We start from the raw sequence: 20071 nt of genomic DNA on the forward strand, positions 1-20071 counted from the left end.
TGTAGGATTCATTTCATTCAGATTTTACTAAACATTTTTCTGACAGCTCAGGAGCAGCACTGAACTCTAACACCCTCTGAATCACTAAGCATCATTTCTGGTCTTTAAAAAATACCAGTGCTTAAATAGGCTTCCCCGGGAATATTCTGTTAAAGATTTATGGAATACTGCTGTTCACTGCTGTTGAGTTGTGGCAAGTCTTAAGTTGCTAATGAGTTCAATATCATCAGAGGCTGATTAACATACTACACAGAAACTGCCCAGAACGGGATTTGATTCTACATGTCATTTCATGTAGAATGGGATTCCAATTTTACATCCCTGGATGTTTACGTTTTCCCAGAAGTGACGCCATTTGCATACCGTTTTTCACGGGACAGTCCCAATTTTGACAGCTCAGCCCGCAGTCCCGGGTTTGTTACTGAAGTGTCATGTCTTTCTCTTTGATCTCCTGCACTGAACAGTCATAAAAAGATACAACAATTCTAACTTAATTGGCAGAGAGCCCCGAATAAACAATTTAAGATAAGCAAAGAAACAATTGTAACAATTTAAGATAAGCAGGTCTCTTGGGGAAACTGACTTGCAGCTTAAAGGCCAATTCACCTTCATTAGCAAAACTACAATAACTTTTATAACCTGCCAAATTTTGTAAAATGGGCGTGATCAAAAAAAATTTGCCACGGAAAAACTTGTTGTCCCTCTTTCTAGTTCCAAACTGTTGGGAGGTATGCATTTTGTTGTGGTCCCATTTATAAAAAGGCTTTGCAGTCCTTGTAGATATTATACTTGCCTATGGAAAGCAATGCCAGCCAGCAGCTTCAAGGGCAAACAAGGTCTTGAGCTGTATTAAAAAAGGCATAGAGGGCTGGTAAGGCCGCATCTAAAATATGCCTTACAGTTTTGGTCTCCGGTGCTCAAACAGGACATTATTGTATTAGAGAGGGTCCAGAGAAGGGCAACTAAGCTGGTAATAGGTATTGAAAATCTCAGTAATGAGGAAAGACTGGCCCAATTGGGGTTGTCCAAGCTGGAGAAGAGACTCTTAAGGAGGGATACGATAACTATGTATGAATATATAAGGGGATACAATAACCTCTCTAATGTTTATTTACCAGTAGGTCCTTCCAGCTAACAAGAGGCGCCCATTACCAGAAAAGAAAAGAGGTTCTGTCTAAATATTCAGAAGGGTTTTTTTTTACAGTGAGAGCTTTGAAGATATGGAATTATCTCCCTGAATCAGTAGTACAGGCTGAAAGGGTTGGATGGCTTTTTAGCAAGTGAGGAAATACAGGGTTATGGAAGATAGCTCATAGTACAAGTTGATCCAGGGACTGCAGTAAGTCTGGTGCCATAGCAGTCAAGTAACAAGCATGATTTTTTAAAAGTCTAATGTTTTCTGTCTTGGCAGAATATTAGGCTGATTTATCTGGGCTCCAATGCTCCCAGTTTTTGAAGACCTCAATATATATATATATATATATATATATATATATATATATATATATATATATATATATATATATATATATATACAGTACTTGCATCCAAACATGCCTCTTTAACTTCCATGTGTTTAGCACTGTGCTTGAATCCCAGACAAGTGCATCTGGAGCTACCGCCACCCTGTCCAGGGTTCCCTCTACAAGCTGTGTCAATAGGGGCAGCAGACTAAAACTCCTAAAGAATCAGTGCAAACATCATTTTGACACCAAGCACCAGAAATTAGACAATCCCAACAATTAATTTTGCCTGCAATCTGCATCTCAAATCACATACAGACACAATTGTGCGGGTGCAAATACACAATTACAAATGATTTTATGAAAAAACAAAGCGTTGTTCATTAAAATACATGGTGAATTGTGCTTTGCACACTGCACCTGCACCCCTATAGTGTGGTTATTTTTTGTAGACAGGAATACCACCTTGTGGCCCACCAGCTTTTACTGAATAATGACTCTCACCATTTAGCAACTTAGGATAGCTGGAAGCATGAAACTTACAGGATATACTTCCCTAGAGTAAGGTTGCAATGGAACTTGTCATCAGTTTCTCTTTAACTGATACAAAGGACTACTTTTTATGTTACTTTGTGCTAAAGTGAGCTTGGAGTTGTATGGCTGCAGAGTCAAAGGGTGGGCTTCCCTGGAGTCATCTCCAAGATTTTAACCTTCATTTTTGAAACGGACACTTAGCTGTGTAGAAGATTTATAACAAAAATAAACAAAGGCCAGAGAAAACAAGGACATATTCCCAAGAAAGCTCTCATACATCTCAGCCATGTACTGTTTAAGCAATAAAATGAGCTTGGAGATATTTTGAAACAGCAGTGAAACTATCAGAGGGCACAATTTTCAAACAAGCAAATTAAAGAACTGGTTATATAAGAGGGAAATATACTGTACCACACAATATTCTGTAATCATTTCATGATCTTTAAAAGGCTTAACTATGAATATAAAACCATAAATATGATTGGCTTTAAGGCAGGGCCGGGTCGGCTGGGAGCCCTAGGCAACCCAGTCGGCTAACCCTTCCCCCCGCGTGTGCGGAAGCGCCGCCATAATGGAGAGCAATGGAGAGGGGAAGACCAATGAAGGGGAGGGGGGTAGTGCAACAAAGGGGAGGGAGGAAGGCAATGAAGTGGGGGAGGGCAATGAAGGGGACGGGTGGGGGGAAACTGAGAGTGACAGAGGAGGGAGGCAAGAGCAGCAGAGGGGAGTGAATATAAACTAGGGTTAGGCATAAGACCCTTGAAAAGGCACCTGCCCAGCACCCCCACATCTTTGCTCCCTAGGCAGCCTCTTCTGCTTGCCCCTGTTCTACAGTAATAAAAGCAGAAAGCAAATTACAAAAATTTTATGAAAATCTTACATAGCAAAATGCAATTTTGAAAACTGAGCAAGAGGAACACAACCTTAAATCAGGATAGGGTTGAAGAAGTTGGAGCATAACCTTCTCAGCTTGAATGGTTTAAACCAGGGGGTTCCCAACCTTTTTTTACCTGTGAGCCACATTCAAATGTAAAAAGAATTAGGGAGCAACACAAGCATGAAAAATGTGCCTGGGGGTGCCAAATAATTGATGTTATTGGCTATTTGGTACCTAGTATATGGACTGGCAGCCTACAGTTTGGCAGTACACCTGGTTTTTATGCAACCAAAAGTTGACTCTAAACCAGGAATTTAAAAATAAGCACCTGCTTTGAGGCCACTGGGAGCAACACCCAAAGGGTTGGTGAGCAACATGAGCCACTGGTTGGGGACCACAGTTTTATACCAAACATACTATATAAAAAGCATCACATGCAAGTTTTAGTTCAGTGCAAAGACTTCAGATCCCTGATCTAGGGTTTCGCCAAAAAAAATCAGTAAAATCTCCCACCATCTTGAATGTTTTTGATAATGTATGTACTAGCAGAGAATGAACAGCAAGACCATGGATGTGTACTGATCAATTCCCCTGTTTAATGCCACACTGATATCTCCAAGGTTTGTCTTCTCATCACCAAAGTGATTATGTTGGAATGGAGGAAGAGAAAACAGGCAAGGCTGACTTACCCTGACCATCTTCTCAGTCTCAGCGCCAAAAAATGTTGTGTTTCTTTCAAAATTATAATCATGATGCTACTTTAAGGCAAGGATAGCAAAGTATTGTAGTCATATGATTCATTTACAAGCATGCTGGGAAGTTGTACTGCCTTGGCATAGGTTTGGCGGAATAACTGCTGCCATTACAAGTTTATTTTCTAAATGGTGAAGGTTTACTAACTGACAAGTATAAAGCAACATGGCATTGGCTTGCACACTGCTTCCCTTGGAAAGTATTATTAGTGCCCCATCTTTATATCATAAACAACTGCGTATATGCTTAATATTTGTTATTATAAAGTATATGGCTGAAAGTATCCAGATACACTTTATGGCTTAAGTACCCCTTGTAAAACTGCATTTTTTTCAGCTGGAACACTCACTGCCAAATTCAAGCTGGCTCTTGAAGCATCACAAGCAGAAGAAGTATTTGCCAGGACTATTGTTTTCATAAGCAGCTGCGCAGAAGCCTAACAACCCCATACGTAAATTCCAATTGTAAGTGGACTCTAGAGCAGTACTAACGCAATCTCTGACACTTCATCATCTTGCAATCTGATGGACAAGTTTAGGTTTGGCAGATTCCAGGAGAACCCTACAATCTTGAAAGTTTCGTATAGAGGAGACATAATATTCTGGGACAGGTTTTCGTGGTTTAGATTATGGCCTTGGTTCCAGCGAAAGCATATATTAACAATACAACATGCAATAGCGTTCTCAAAATCCTGGGGTTCCAACTATGTGTTAACAGTCTGGAGAAGGTTCTTTCCAATTTTTAAATCCTTAATGTGCAAATTGAAATCTGTACAGAAATTATTTGCTGAGATGGGAATGGAAGAACTCTGCCTGCACCTCAACCTAACAGAACACCTGTTGGAGTGAAACAGCCACTGTGAGCCAAAACCGATCCCCAAAAGCAGTGCCAGTGGGAAGCAAATCCCACCAACGAAACCTTTCCAGAAGATCAGAAGCTGTTGCTGCTTGGGAATGAGATTGGACAGGCAAAAAATCTGGGTAATGGTAATATAATTTATGATGACTTATCTAACTTAATAATATACAACCTTACTTAGAATTTGGAGTTTACAAAAATAGATATTCCTCTTCTTATGACGAAAACATTATTACAGAAATGCCTTAATCATCTTTTTAAACCTGGAACTGTAAAGGTGAGAGGTTCTCATAGCAACCGAGAACTAACTCTTACTAGGCGTTCAGTGGCAATCTATAATTGATGGGTAGCTCAGTGTTTATTTAATTACACAGCAGTTATTTAATTCCAGTACAGGACAATTAATTCTAACTAATTGCGGGATAGGTTTCACAGACATATCATTGGTATGTACTGGCTGCTGTTTTAAAACTAAAGTGGCAGCTCAATAAGGTACACAGTGAAAACCTAATAACCTGACAATTAGTACATATAGTACAGACAATAAGTACAGTGTGTACATATAACATGACTACACATGTTCACATTAAAACGCACATTGTTTTTAATCCTTTTTGCATGAAACTGAGGGTAGTATTTTGCACTAGGCAGAGAAATATAATCTACTGTATGTGCCTACTTGTAACCTTGTTCACTACCTATGAACTCAAACACAGCTGGGGATGTTGGAAGCTAATGCTTGACAGCAGTACTGGCACCATAGGGCACAAGGATTGCCTAAGTGCAGTAACCCAATTGCAAGCAATAAAACCCCAGAACTCCCAGGAAAACCTTGCAGGGGTGGGAGATCAATGCAAAGTAATCTTCTACCTTTATAAATTAAGATGGGCAGATACAGTATCTCTTGAAAAATACTGTATATTACATACAGTATTTTCCCTCACTTTATCCTTTTTTAAAAACTAAAAAATTCCAGTATAATTATTCTGCGCTAGCCAGCCAAGCCTCTTTACTCAGAAAGACATTGCACTGGATTCATTGTCTCTGTACAATGAGGAAAGAATGATTTCAATGATATTTTATACACCCCCCAATGGTTTTTATTATAAATATCTGTTGGAAATTATCTGTTTTGTCTGCAGGATAATATCACAACTGTCACGCTCTTCCTATGTTGTGAACACAAGCTTTCCTTACCTCCCAGCTTATAAGTACACATGTGCCAGACAGGAATGTTAAAACTGGGGGCTTGCACTGTGCGGGTGGTCCAGCTGCAGTTGTGACTTCTGTAGCGTCTGAGTACGGGCCATACTGAAACACAAATGACAATAGTAAGACAACATTCTTTTCTTTACAAGCAGTTCTCTTTCCATTGCACCATGCAGATATCTACCTAGATGCTTTATAGACAACGATGACCTGTACTTTACCTGTACCTGGCTTTAAAGGGAAACTATAACCCCCCTATTTGACATGAGCATATTAACTTCAACTTGTGTTCATAAACACAATAGCAACTTACAAAAATAAATATGAATGTTTTATTTTTTTAAACAAACACGCCTGATTCCACAGGTTAGAAAGGAACTTGAAGTCCCTATGCTTTCCAGACAATCTGTGAACCACCCACTATGGAAAGTAGAGGGACTGGAAGTGGTCACATAAAACTGTGATTCTGCGGGGGGAGGGAAAATTGTCCTTTCAAGCTAAAAAAGACTATGATAGTTTCCCTTCAATCTGTATAATCAGGTATGTCTGTGTATCTGTATATCTGTGTACCCATTTGAAAGCCTTAGTTTAGAAGTGCCATCTGCATTTATGACATATGCTTTCTGAATCATTAGTCCAGATAGCTGCAAACTGTGGAAAGGCCATCTCTCATACAGTCAGTTTTATGCAAATAATACTTTTGTTATTACTGTATTTCCTTTTTCTTTGTAATGAATAAAAGAATACTTTATACTTAAGTTTATTAAATGTTTCATTTTTTTTAATGGCGATTCCAATTGCAGAGAATGTAGGTGCCACGCATTTCCGATTAATAAATCCCATACCTCTACATTCACTTTTTACACAATGCCATGTAATTGAATATTATATTTATGGGAATTTGGGATGCTAGCTACATGTAGCTGAAGATACTGAGGTTTCAGTATCGTGTCCACTATCCTTCTGCAGCTAACATGTTATGAATGAAATATGCATTCACATTAAGCACATAGTAATTTTTCCAACGTACTCCTCCATCATTCCTCGCTCGTATTCTGAAATGATAAGTAGTTCCAGGAAGAAGACTGCTAATTGTACACTCGAAATTGCATCCATGATACACTTCATTGCCTTCTCCTCCAGGGTCGGAGATCTCTAAGCTGTATTCCAGCACCTGGCAATCAGGAGGGGTTACAGGGGCATCTGCAAGAGAAGCCAGATCTGCTGAGTGTATGTCTCAGGGCATACAATAAATAACAATGCTTCAAGCACCATGATAACACACAGTTTATGTTGGCAATACGCATGTTCAGTGATAATTTATGTGGCTACTGGGCAGTTTAAAATGTAATTAAAATGTAGTCTGATTAATGCTGGCAATTAGTTAATGCATAGCTCTACAAAAGAAAAGTCTCTTTCGAGTCGCAAATGTCGCCAATTATTCTTTATTCAGACATAACACAATAAGGAATGTTTTTATTTAGTTCCTTGCACGTATTCTCATCAAGGAACGAATGCATGTGTAAACTCCCATAAGCTTTAACTACCTTATCCGTTTTAGATTAAAGCACAACTGCTCTAACAAGCTATTTGCTCATCATTATGCTTTCTGCGACAATCGCTGTTTTCCAATTTTCATTTCCCAGAATTCTGTTATTATTGACTCCTGCACAGTCAGTACCATACAATGAAACTCTTTTCTGAGAATGGCAATACAGAGAAAAAAAAGCCACGCTACCACTGGCTGAAAACAGGGAACCCCTAGCCAATTTATTCAGGTCACCTAAGGGTAGAGGCACACTGGGCAATTATTCCGAAGTCGCCTCACGAGGAAACTTCTGGTGACTTTGTAATACGAAGCGTCGCATGTGCCATGCCGCAGGCGACTTTTCATTATAGCCGGCGCAAGACAGAGGGAAGGCGTTCGGGGAGATTAATCGCCGCAAAGATGAGGCAATCAGGCACCAGGCGACTCAATCTCCCCGAATCGCCCAGTGTGCCCCTACCCTTAGGCACCTTAGTCAAATCCTATTCCTTTCGCCCAATAGAAAGGTAGAAAAGAAGGGGAGAATTAAAAAAAAAGCAGAAGATATGCATGCTAGAGAAGGCTATAAGATAATTCATAATGGAAGCAGAATATCCTAAATACATTTAGTAGGCCCTACAGTAGCCCTTTAAATATAAGAAAATATATTCTTTTAATGGTTTGATTGTTCACAGTTTGCGCCATGTTTAGTAACCAAACACATTTTTTCTATTATTTTTTGTAATTGTAGCACACCTGTAAATGCTAGCTCCTTAATATAGAACAAAACATATCTTTCCCTTCATTAAATTACAATTAAAATAACCAAATGGTATTGAATGCTGTCAGGAATGTAGCACCTCCTTATTATACTGAAAAAAAAAAACTTCGCCAAAAATGGCTGCACTCCAATTATATTCGGCAACATGCTAACTTCTATGGCCTCACCACTTTGTACAGATCCAAGTGATATTTCTCAACAGTGAAGGAAAGCTACCAAAACAGTTTATTGCCAATAGATTAGCCACAATAGTACAAGCTATAACACTTTTTTATTCTGCAGAATTCTTTACCATACCTGAGTAAACATATCTAGAAGCTGTATCTGTTTATTTAGGATAGCAACTGCCATATTAGTTTGGTATGACATAACTTCCTACATTTGTCTCACTCATAGCTCTGGGCTCAGATTACAGCAGGGAGGGAGGGAAAGGAAGAGAGGAACAAAGTGAGCATGCTCAAGCCTTAGCCCTGGAGGTTTATGCTGAAAACAGGAAGTCTGATACAGAAGCCCATGTGCACACAATCCTTTTGACAGAGGACTCAGAGGTGCATTACTTTGAGGGTTTATTGGTGTATTTGTGTAGACCTTTCTGATAAAGCTTACTTAATTTTAGCCTTTCCTTTTCCATATGTCATTGTTAATAAAAATGCCTACAAATCCAAGTCAAGTCCAGCACATATAAAAATATCCATGTATATAAAGTCTATGTAGTTGGGTAGGAATTGGTTTGTTTCCTGTGGGTGCATAACAGAAAGAAATTAAAGCTACTTCATTCCATCTCCCCATGTGACTAAAACATACAAATCTTTAACAAATTAAAAAAAATTAAAAAACCAACAAATAATTTGTGGAATTTGTAGTCTATGACAGCTGGCCACATGACATAATGGCAGCAGTGTAGTGGCTACTTACCCCACTGTAACTGAATTTCTTTGTGCTTGGGTTTGCCCACGACCCTTGGTGGCTGGCAAAGTCCTGGTGCTACACTTAATGTCCGAATAGGTTGACTCTCTGAACACTGCAAATCAAAAAAAAAATCAATCCCCCAATCAGTGATGGAGAATGTTTTTCTTTGTTGGGTATCACTTGAAAGACTGCAAAGTTCACTAGTGATGATTGCTATGGGACAGTTAGCGTTTCTTCATTCCCATAATTCAAAAAATAGATAATATATAAGGTAGAGAGACCACATACAGAAAAAACATGATTTTGCATCACCTGATTATTTGTTTCCCTGCATTTTACACTGTTTTTTTTAGGTCCCACCAATATATATAATGCATCTCTGACTTATTCCCAGATTTTACTGGGAAATTTTATTTTTGCTTCCCTGAAAAAAGTAAAATGGGTGTTCTACTGTAATATAATGCATTTTCTTAAATATAAAGGCAGACCTTCCAGTTGATGTAGAGCACAGCATTGATTCATTCTTAATAAAAAGCAGGGGCAGACAAAATAATCATCCTAAATAAGTGGCACTCATTAGTTTTTGTTATATAAAAGCAGAAAGCATGGGACTAAAATAAACATGGCCAGTTTATTTCAACCATCGGCCTGAAGTACCAAGTGAATAGTGGTATAATGCCTGGCTATTATTAGAACTGGCAGAACTATGGGCATTTTCTCTAACAAACAGGCAGCTGTTTTCCCATATTTGGTAATTAAAAGATGTAGCATTTATATTGCAGACATAAGATCAATATCAGATGAAGAATGGAACCTCCTGGATAAAGCATGGCAAGTAACAGACATTATTTTAGAAATAGAATAATCAGCCTGTGTCTTTGCAGCTGTTTTTAGGAATACATCTCTGATTACAGGAAGGGGCAAACAAATGCTACATGATTTAATCATCACCCTCCACAACTGATGCTCCTCTAGTAATGTTTTTGCAGATGTAAAAGCCTCAGAGAACAGAATATTTTTGATAAATGGAATGCAAATGAAAGCAACAATGGATTGGTCAGCACATAACATTACAAAGATAGGCACTGATAGGACTTCATGGGGAACTTTTCTATTGCTGTCATACTTGTTACATACAGTGATATCATGGACAGGGCAGCCATCAGGGGGGGACAGGGGGGAGAGTTGTAGGGGGCCCCGAAGGTATGGGGGGCCCCGGCCACGCCACACTTTCTTGATTAGTCGGGCCCCCATCTTTCTGAGAGCTGCTGACTTCAGGAAGGCATGGACGTTTAAGGGGCCCTAGCCACCAATTTTCTTATAATGTGGGGGGGGCCTGGCCACCAATTTTTGCCACCAATTTTTTTTTCTCATGTGGGGTCCTAGCCACTAATATTTTTTAATGGGTGGCCCTGGCCACAAATGATTTTTTATGGGGGGCCCTGACCACCAATATCTTTTTATTTTTTTATTAAGATATGGGAACCCTAGACACCAATAATTTTTTTGTTTTTTTACTGTGTGGTGGGGAGGGCGGACTTGTAGGTGGGGCTTGCGGTGGGCGCAGCCCAGGGGGCCCAGGAAATTTGGTCGTATGGGGCCCTGCGATTTCTGATGGCGGTCCTGATCATGGAACTAGACCCCACCGCTTGTTCAACGAACAGACAATATGGATTTGATATGATCTAATTCCTGCAGAGTAATCAAAACAGGTTTACCTGGCTGTGTCCTCCTGTGCTGATGGAACATACACGAAGTTTATATAAAGTGCCAGATTTCAAGTCATTGCAGGTATAAACTGTCGCTGATCCACTATACGCCACTTTCCACTGGGTCGCTGAAAGAACAAGCCAAACAATAATGCTCTGGGCAGGAAACAAAAACTAGCTTTGAACTGATTAAACAAAACATATGCTGAGAGAAGCAATGAAAACCCAGCCGAGATTCTAGATGAAATTTTAAAAGAAAAAATGGAATTCTAGAAATCCTTCCAAAGCCAAAATGCTATGTATAAAGGTCACTGCTCTGTATGTGCAGTAAATGTTACTTCCTCCTACTCATTCCTGTGCCTTGGTAAATGGCTCCTATTTCTTACCCAAGTCATTAGCAAGTAAAGCAACTATAAGTAACATGCATTAAAAACCAACCTTCAGAAGCTCCTTCACACAGTTCCAACAAGTATTTCAGTATTTCTGAACCACCACTGTCTTCCGGAGGATCTGAATGAACAAATGTTGAAAGAAGTTATTTCGATGAAATTATGGAAAGAAACATTTATATTAATATGTCTCTTCTAAAAAGCCTCACATAGATTTTGGAGCCACTAAGTAAAGGCTGGAGAAAAGACATCCCTTTATAACTATGCTGGGACAGAACTCCTTTTCCTTTTAACTTAGATTTGTAGATTTGCCTAATGGAATGCTTAACTGTTGAAAGAATATATATTTTCCATTTGTATTAGTTCCCCATGCTTCTGTGAAGGTTCTAGATGAAATTCCACTCCCACTTCTCCATGTGCATATTATTGGTTTCTAGGGGTTACTGTATCTGGACAAATCGTGTGCCTTTATTACATATGGGGTTAAGCAATGGCACATGATCCACTTTGCCCAAGGTCACCATTGCCTCACAACGTGCATAGCGGGAAGCACTATGTTCTTGAATATTAGTTTTCACCACCACCATCTCTGTAGGCTAGGTGATGGAGGAAGGGTGTTTTGAACACAATGGGTTGACCTGAGAGCTGTCCAAATGCTTTGAGTCCCATAAATTGTATTTATTTTTTGTCCCTGATTTTCCAATAACAAAACAGGATTCCCTACTGCAGTGGCCTGGAATGCTATAGCTGGGGAGCCACTCTGTCCAAAATCCAGCAAGTTAAAAATCAGCAGGGAAAAACCTCTTCATGTATCCTACCCCACTGAACTGTGAATCCATGTGCTGCGACAACATCCTTCACTGTTGGTTGGGATGGTGGGCCTGGTCTATCTGGACTCGTTGTGCAGACCAAAATTTCGCTCGGGCTGCTATTTCCTTCAACGTTAGAAGCTATTAGCTGTGGGCAAGACAAAGTAAACAGAAAACTTGCTGAACAACTTAGTAATACGTAATGTGTTTGAAAGCAGAGTTGAGCATTTTGGGCACACAGGTAATGCAAAGGCCTGCGTCTCTGGAGCAATATGCTGGGCAGAGTGCGAATGTGCAACAAACAAGGTGGTTTCCCTCTTTATAGAACTTTGCACCCTATGCTTTGTTAATAGGGCTCCTAGAATTGACTAAAACCATCATAACCAGTATATACTGTAATAAATGATAACACAATTTTAGCTTTTGGGATAAAACAGAATATATTTCAAACAGTGCTCTGTGGCTGATTTCAGTTCAGACAAAAAGAAAAATATAAATATTACTGCAAATAACACCATGGGGAAACCATACAGATTAGACAATTGCCCTCTGCTGGGGAAATCATGACTTTCTACTGTTACTTTTCAATATGTCACACTTACCCTAAATTTATATTGTGTGCTTCTTTGGAGATTATTCACAGTACAAGTTAATTCTTCTCCAGTGTAGGCAGTTTGGAATACACTGTCCTAAAGAGAGAGAATAGAGACAAAGCACAGATCCTTTGGACAATGTTTTTAAAATGATCACTGTTTGGGCATTGTGACAGCCCTTTTCCTGATAATGCATCTTAAAACATTACCATACATGTACCTTTTAAACTTTGCTGCTTTTTCTAAAATATCTAAAGGTGGAAAAAATCATGGCATTTAAACCTCCTTAGGCTAAAAGTCACATTGTCAGCTTTGCATCTCAGAGTGAAGACACCAGCAATTATGTCTCATGGAACAATACGCCTAAAAAGTGTACCCCCTTGCCCCCAGCGCCGATTCTGGGGGCTGCTGCCGCCTGATCCAGATGCCTCCCCCCTCTCTGCGCTTAAAAATCAGCGTTGGAGTGGGTCAAAAGGGGGTAGCATTGCTAGTGCATTGAGCGCAATTGTGCTCTTTGCACTATCGGAGCCGTATTTTTTTTTCTTAAAGTTACAGAGGCGGCTTTTTGCTGCTCCTTGTAACTGGCCGCTCATGGCAGGAGCGGTCCTTGTCAGTTAAGGGAAGGCAATTAATGGGGCACTGGACCCTTACATTATCCTCCTGAATTTCCAGAGTGTAAGAAACCAACTCCTCCGGGAAACATCCATCTGGCCTTGTCCACTGCAATGTAATCCATGTAATTCCAGCTCGGATAAGCTTCGGTGCCGAAGGTGTCTGTGGAATATTGCCTGATGTATAGTAAACAACTTCTTGGCTGTATTCACTATAAAAAAATAAAACAAATTGTAAGTAAAATGTGACTGGTAAATACAAATGCAATAAGACAGAATAAACAAATAGAAATAAGAAGACTCACCTTTTACCGATATCATTGCGTGCCGCTACTCTGAATGTATATCCCATTGCTGGGCAAAGCTTGGCCACCTTGCAGTGCCTTTGGTTGCCAGAATAACATTCTCTAAACACACTGTTTCTTTTTCCCTATGGAAAGAAATCAGACATCCATTCTTATTTGTCAGCAATATGAGTGCAATTCTGAAAGAAAACAAGCCAGTTGGTTTCCTCTCTTTGTAGTAATGCTGAAAAACAACCAGCTTTCATCTAAGAGTGATACTTGTAACATACATATTTAGCTAAAGGTGTCAGGTGCTTATTAGAAGCTGAACACATGGAGGGAGCTACTCAAAATATTAAAAAAAAGAGAATTATAAAAATGTATCTCTGCACACAATGAAAAAATAACCCTTTTTTGTCTACATTCCACATTTATATTCATGATAAATCTGAACATTATTCTCACTGGATAATAACATTAAAAATCTTACATTAGCTCATTACTGATGCTGACACCAAAATTTTGAAAACAGCAGTGTAAGAAGGCCCCCCCACCAAAAAAAAAAAAGGGCGCATAGCGGAAGTTGACCCGGCAATTAGGGCCACCCTGGGCCCTCCAGCAGGTCTGCTTTCTCTGTAGTTACGCCACTGGTTGAAAAAAATCTACTAAATCTACTAAACAGAAAGAGGTACTGGGGCTCATTTATAAACACTGAGAAAATTTACTCCTGGGCAGTAACCAACAGCAACCAATCAGATGATTGCTTTCAGTGTTCAACCTGCTGCTGACTGAAAAAAAGATAATCACAGATTTGTTGCTATGGGTTACTGCCCAGGAGCCCCACTGTGGGGTTGTTCATCTTTTTATTCAATTTTTGTATGATTTAGAGAGTGATATTTTGAGACAATTTGCAATTGGTTTTCATTTATTATTATTTGTGGTTTTTAAGCTATTTAGATTTTTATTGATAGCCCTTCAGTTTGCAATTTCAGCAATCTGGTTTCTATTGTCCGAATGACCCTAGCAACCATGCATTGATTTGAATAAGAAACTGGAATATGAATAGTAGAGGGCCTGAATAGAAAGATGACTAATGAAAAGTAGCAATAAAAATACATTTTTAGTCTTGTGAACCATTTGTTTTTTTGGATGGGGTCAGTGACCCCCATTTAAAAGCTGGAAAAAGTCCGAAGAAAAAGGCACATTTAAAAAAAGATATAACAAAAAAAACGATGACCGATTGAAAAGTTGCTTGGAATTGGTCATTCTATAACATACTAAAAGTTAACCACCCCTTTAAGTGTTTTTTATGCAGCAACCAATCACAAACAATTAAATGTACATTAAACATACTAAATGTAGAGATTATGGCCACAGCAACCACTCTGAACAGTTAAACCTTTAATGCATCTCTCACCTATTCTCACACTTACCTTATGCAGTGGGTTATTATATATAGACCTATTTACTTTATACAGCTATGTCCCTTTTTTCAGTCCAGAACAAGCTTTTCACTTTACTGGTGTAGATCATTGGTTTCATTGGACCCTCTCTTTCAGCGCATTAATGGAAATCTCACCACAGGTGTCAGCCCCAGCATACCAGACTGTGCAGTGGTACAATGACATGGCCATCGGCAATTGGCCAATCACCACGTCAATCAAGGAGGATCCTGCCTGGTTTTCCAATTAGGAAACTGCCCTAGGCAGTTTTGACCTGGGCAGCCCTTCTGAAAAATGGGCTGTCCTGACCAAAATCGGACATGTGGCAACCCTAGTTAAGCCTTCTCATATTTTCAGGCCTTTCTCCACTTCAGGCCCTTACTTACTTCAGGCTCTCCAGCAGTATCTACTCCCTTCTGTAGACGAGGGAATCCTAACATCCCTAAACAACTACATGACTATCAGTGAACACTGAAAGGCCGTTTGCGAATTTTATAGTTTGCGCCAATGCGCAGTCAATGTAATAAAACTTCTTACTGAAAAAGTTGTTATGTTTGCTCCAAAAGATTACGACACCTTCAAGCACTTCTTATGAGTGCGCAATTAAAATTCGCAATGCAATAACAGTTTGAGGAACAATATTACATTGCGAGATGTGGATTTTTAGTCTTATTGGTGCGAATTGTTTTGCTCTTTGCGACTTTTATTACATTCCCCTGTTTGACCTGAAAAGGGGAAACAACTTCCCCTCCCAACTGTGAAACAGGCCCAGCACTTAGCTGGCTTAACCCTGCCTAAAGGGTAACTGTTACCCTGTCACACAGCATTTGTGGGTTTGTCAAACTAAAGGAAGGGATCTCAGAGAAGCCTCCAGTAGGGCACATAAATGGGAAGTAATCAGAGTACTGATATAGAATAGAAAAACCTAAACTAATACTAAATGAAAGAGTAAAACACATGCAGAATCCATTTATTAACTAAAAGCCACATGTAACTCCTGTGCTTGTCCTCTACACTTCCTGAGCACAAATAGGCACAGCGTGCAAAGGTAAGAAAACAGACCAAGCTTTCCTATTGATTGCTCTCCTCTGACACGAGTTAACATTAATGCTTCCTTGATTCATTGGTTGCTTGTGCAGCGTCTGTGTTTACATCCTGTTTCCCTTTAATGAGATCAACAGATGAGAAACCTTCGGGCCATTTCTTGATTTCTTTCACAGCACAGCAGCCTATTCTTCTGAATGTTAGATGATGAAACAAATAGAACCTATCAGATTAAAAGCTAAAACAACAGACAGACATTCTAATGCAAGACTTTTCAACAATACTTTTGCAGTCTGGCATTCTGGCAGTTACACTGGCCCTATCTAAAGATCTACTAATTTTTAAGGCCGGCCATAGATGGTTATATCTGCTCATTTGGCCAGTTTGGACTGATCTACTGGCCATAGATGTGCAGATTATTAGGCTATATCAGACGAACGAACGTCCGTTCCAATCTTCTGACCTGCAACTAACCATTCAGATTAAAATTAAGTAGGCAGCAATCGTACGAAAGTTATGTCAGACAAATAGTAGTGACAGTCTTCCACTGATTCTAGGTAATATGTGCAAAAATATTATCTAAAGCCGATATAAATCTTGTAACCTGTCTGATCGACTGAACGACCAATCTCCATGGCATGGAAAATGTCGGGACAATCCCCACACACGGTCTGAAAATCTTTATTTCGTACAATAGCATCTTTGCGTCTATGGGTAGCTTAAAGAAACAGTAACACCAAAAATTTAAAGCATTTTAAAGTAACGAAAATATAAATTACTGTTGCCCTGCGCTTGTACAACTGGTGTATTTGCTTCAGAAACACTACAATTGTTTTTATAAACAAGATGCTGGGTAGCTATGGGGGCAGCCATTCATAGCTAAAAAATGAGAAAAGGCACAGGATACACAGCAGATAACAGTTAAGCTCTGTAGTATACAATGGGATTCTTTAGAACTTATCTGTTATCTACTCTGTGTCCTGTGCTTGAATGGCTGCCCCCGTGGCTGCAGAGCAGCTTGTTTATATAAACTATAGTTGGATTTCTGAAGCGAACACTCCATTTTTACCAGTGCAGGGCAACACTACATTATATTGTCATTCCTTTACAAGTCTTTCATTTTTGGTGGTACTGTTCCTTTAAGCGTTAGGCCTCACCTATGTAGACCCATAAGATGAAGGTTGCATTGACACACCTATGCAATGGAATTTTAGAACCTGCCAGATAATGTCTGGACAGATATCGGTCAAGTAGACAAGTTGGTGGGCCCCATACAACGGCCAATAAGCTGCTTCCTTGGTCTGGAAAAGCAGAGCCAGCAGTTTATGTATACATTTTAACCTACAATATAATACATATTGGTTGAACAGGCAAATAAACGGGCCCCATAAACAGACATTATGGGCCATGTATGGTCAACTATATAGTTTAATGCTTGCAACCCAGGGGACCCTTTACATGATATTATGATTGTCACATATTAGTGCAAGGTGTTACCAAAACTGGACAGGCAAACACTGATCAGGTTGATGGAACCCTTTATTCCAAAGAAAACTAATAACCACATGCACATCAACCTGGGTAATTGTTTCCCTTCACATAATCAACCAGGGGCTCTTTAAGCTCCTGGTCTCTTTATTTATTACACCCCTGGCAATAAACTGGAAAGCTCTGTTATTGCGCTTATTACAAGGGCAGGAAAAGAAAGCCAAAGCTGTATGTAGGTCAAACTGCTATTGAGACAAATATGTATTTTTTTTGCTTCTGATCTAAGTCAGACAAAAGTTTAGTCCAAAAAAAAAAGATTCTGCCTTCAATGTCTAATAGTGTTAAAACTTTACAGAGCTGTACCCTGCTGCTCGAAATGATTTCTGACTCACTAACGCGACATCCATCAGAAACACATTTCGCTGTGGGAATAATGTCTTTCAATTTCACACAAGCCATCTCCTATGTCATTTATTTGCTGCACTTATTGAAGTTAAAAGTCTAAATCTTATTTTAACCATCAGTGATGTCAGGGCATATTTTAGGGCAAGGATAAAATGGAACTTGACTTAGATACCCAGCAACAGTGGAAAACAAAAAAACATCTATATTATGCTTTAGTTATATATTAAGGCCACATATCTCACAGTGCTTTTCAGTGACTGTACATCAGTCCGTAACCCAGTGGAGCTTGAAATCTATGATCCTTATTTAACTGCCTGTATGCTTTTGGAGGCAGTTTAAAAAAATGCAAGAAGAAAGAGAAGATACAAAATATGTGTGCGTATATATATATATATATATATATATAAATATATATCTATAAATAAATATAAATATATATATATATATATATATATATATATGTGGGGTAGATTGTAACACTCCAATAAAAAAGTATTTTTCACAACACCCGTGAGTGCTCTTAAATGATCCAATATATATATATATATATATATATATATATATATATATATATATATATATATATAAAACAAACAAGGGAAAGTTGTGCTCACCACTGCACTCAACCCAATGATATATATATGTATATATATATATATATATTTTATGAGAAACCACACTCTCAGGTCTTGTATGCTAATTTACAAATTTTATTAAAAGGCGAAAATGTGACTTTTCAGCTGGAACTAGGGATGGGCAAATTTGACCCATTTTGCTTCGCCAAAATATCGCCCATAAAAGTCTATGAGCGTCAAAAAAAATGTGTCGCATGGCAAACATTTTTTTGACGCACGTCTTTTTATTTTGCCGCATGACGCCATACAAGTAGGGATGGGCAAATTACGCCCATAGACTTGTACAGTCAGACTAATGATATGAGCACTGTCACACTCACGGGTGAATATGTACAGGATATTACCACTACTTACCAGCATTGATGGGGAGATATGTTGCGGCACTATAAGGGGAAGTGGCCCCAGTAGCGGATATACTTTATACACTCCTACTATGACTCACTAATGATTGAATGACGTCACTGACTGGGTGTTTGGTGCCATTTTTGTGTTTAAATTCAGTTTGTTTGTTGTGCACTGTGTACCCCACCCGAGGAAGGTTCATTTGAACCGAAACGTCGAATACATTTTTTACCACTTTTTGCATCAAATAAGTCCTGTGTTGTGCGGTTTATTGAGATTGGTTTGTATGCATGAAGTTTAACCAGCACCCAGGCAGCTGCTCAATATGAATGGTGTGCTCCAGTCCAGGACTTATTATATATATATATATATATTCTTTTTTTTTATATTTATATTTAATATAAACAATCAACATACCTCATCCCATTGCAATAGGTAGTTGGTGATTTTGGAGCCATTATCAGCCGGAGCCTATAAAAGATACATTCAGTTACTATGTGAAATGCCAGGTGAGGGGTTCTATGTTATACTACATATCTATTCACAAGAACACCTGATATGATAGTGCCAGTATTAGTTTAGCAAGAAGATAACCTAATGCCTTTATTGATTTACCAAGGATAATACTATTTACAGCTAGAGAATGCAGAGGACCTGGGGTTTCTGGATTAGTGGGGTCTTTCCATAATTTAGATTATCATGCTTCAATGCATTAATAAAATACATGTATATATTAAAAAGGGTTATGTAATTGAATAAATAGAAAAACTAAGAATAGAAAAACTAATCTGCTAGTAGTGTTTCAGCTAATAGTAAACAGGACCTCTACTTTGATTTTGCTCTAGGGTAGGTGCCTTTTCCACTGCAGATCTTACCTTCCAATGTAATGACAAAGAGCTTTTCGTTCTGTGGGAAAGCTTAGGTGGGAAAGGACATTCTGGTGCACAGCTGTGGGTGGTGAAACTGATGGGCTCTGAGCAGAATTCCTTTACCGATTTATTCACTGTATATACTCTGCAAATAAATCACAGCTCTTGTTACATTACACTAGGGTTACCCCCTCATGGACAGTCTTCCCTGCTTCACTGAAATGTCATCCAATTTACTGCACGTCTATGTGAAGCCCCCTGCTACAGAAAGTAACAGCCTATCAGTCTCTGAATGGCAAACATCCAATATACATTCTCTACAACCAAGCCTCATAAAACTACGAATGACTGAAGCCTTAAATCCTTGCAAATATGAAACGAACAACTGTCAAATATTACATCTTGTGCATGTTCTCTTTTCACTAGGTATTACCTTGAGAAGTACAAGCCTAACATTTAAAGCAAATTCTTGATAAACATATACCAAGATGGCCTGAACCCCGGAGCCACAGAATAATGATTGTATAATTTATGCAATTCAT

At 38.9% G+C, this 20071-nt stretch overlaps 1 protein-coding gene across 1 annotated transcript in view; it reads right to left on the minus strand.

Moving 5' to 3' along the window:
* Positions 1-20071, minus strand: part of fndc3b.L (fibronectin type III domain containing 3B L homeolog) — a 177966-nt gene that overhangs the window by 40595 nt on the left and 117300 nt on the right. Inside the window, exons 10-20 of the mRNA XM_018263689.2 lie at positions 19536-19674; positions 19078-19131; positions 13326-13450; positions 13061-13232; positions 12419-12505; positions 11826-11964; positions 11057-11128; positions 10628-10746; positions 8916-9021; positions 6725-6897; positions 5683-5796 (exon numbers count right to left, since the gene is read on the minus strand). Coding sequence (XP_018119178.1) covers positions 5683-5796; positions 6725-6897; positions 8916-9021; positions 10628-10746; positions 11057-11128; positions 11826-11964; positions 12419-12505; positions 13061-13232; positions 13326-13450; positions 19078-19131; positions 19536-19674 — 1300 coding nt within the window. The remainder of the gene's footprint in view (positions 1-5682; positions 5797-6724; positions 6898-8915; positions 9022-10627; positions 10747-11056; positions 11129-11825; positions 11965-12418; positions 12506-13060; positions 13233-13325; positions 13451-19077; positions 19132-19535; positions 19675-20071) is intronic.

This window comes from Xenopus laevis, chromosome 5L, assembly GCF_017654675.1.
Source record: "Xenopus laevis strain J_2021 chromosome 5L, Xenopus_laevis_v10.1, whole genome shotgun sequence".
In the NCBI taxonomy this organism is placed as follows: domain Eukaryota; kingdom Metazoa; phylum Chordata; class Amphibia; order Anura; family Pipidae; genus Xenopus; species Xenopus laevis.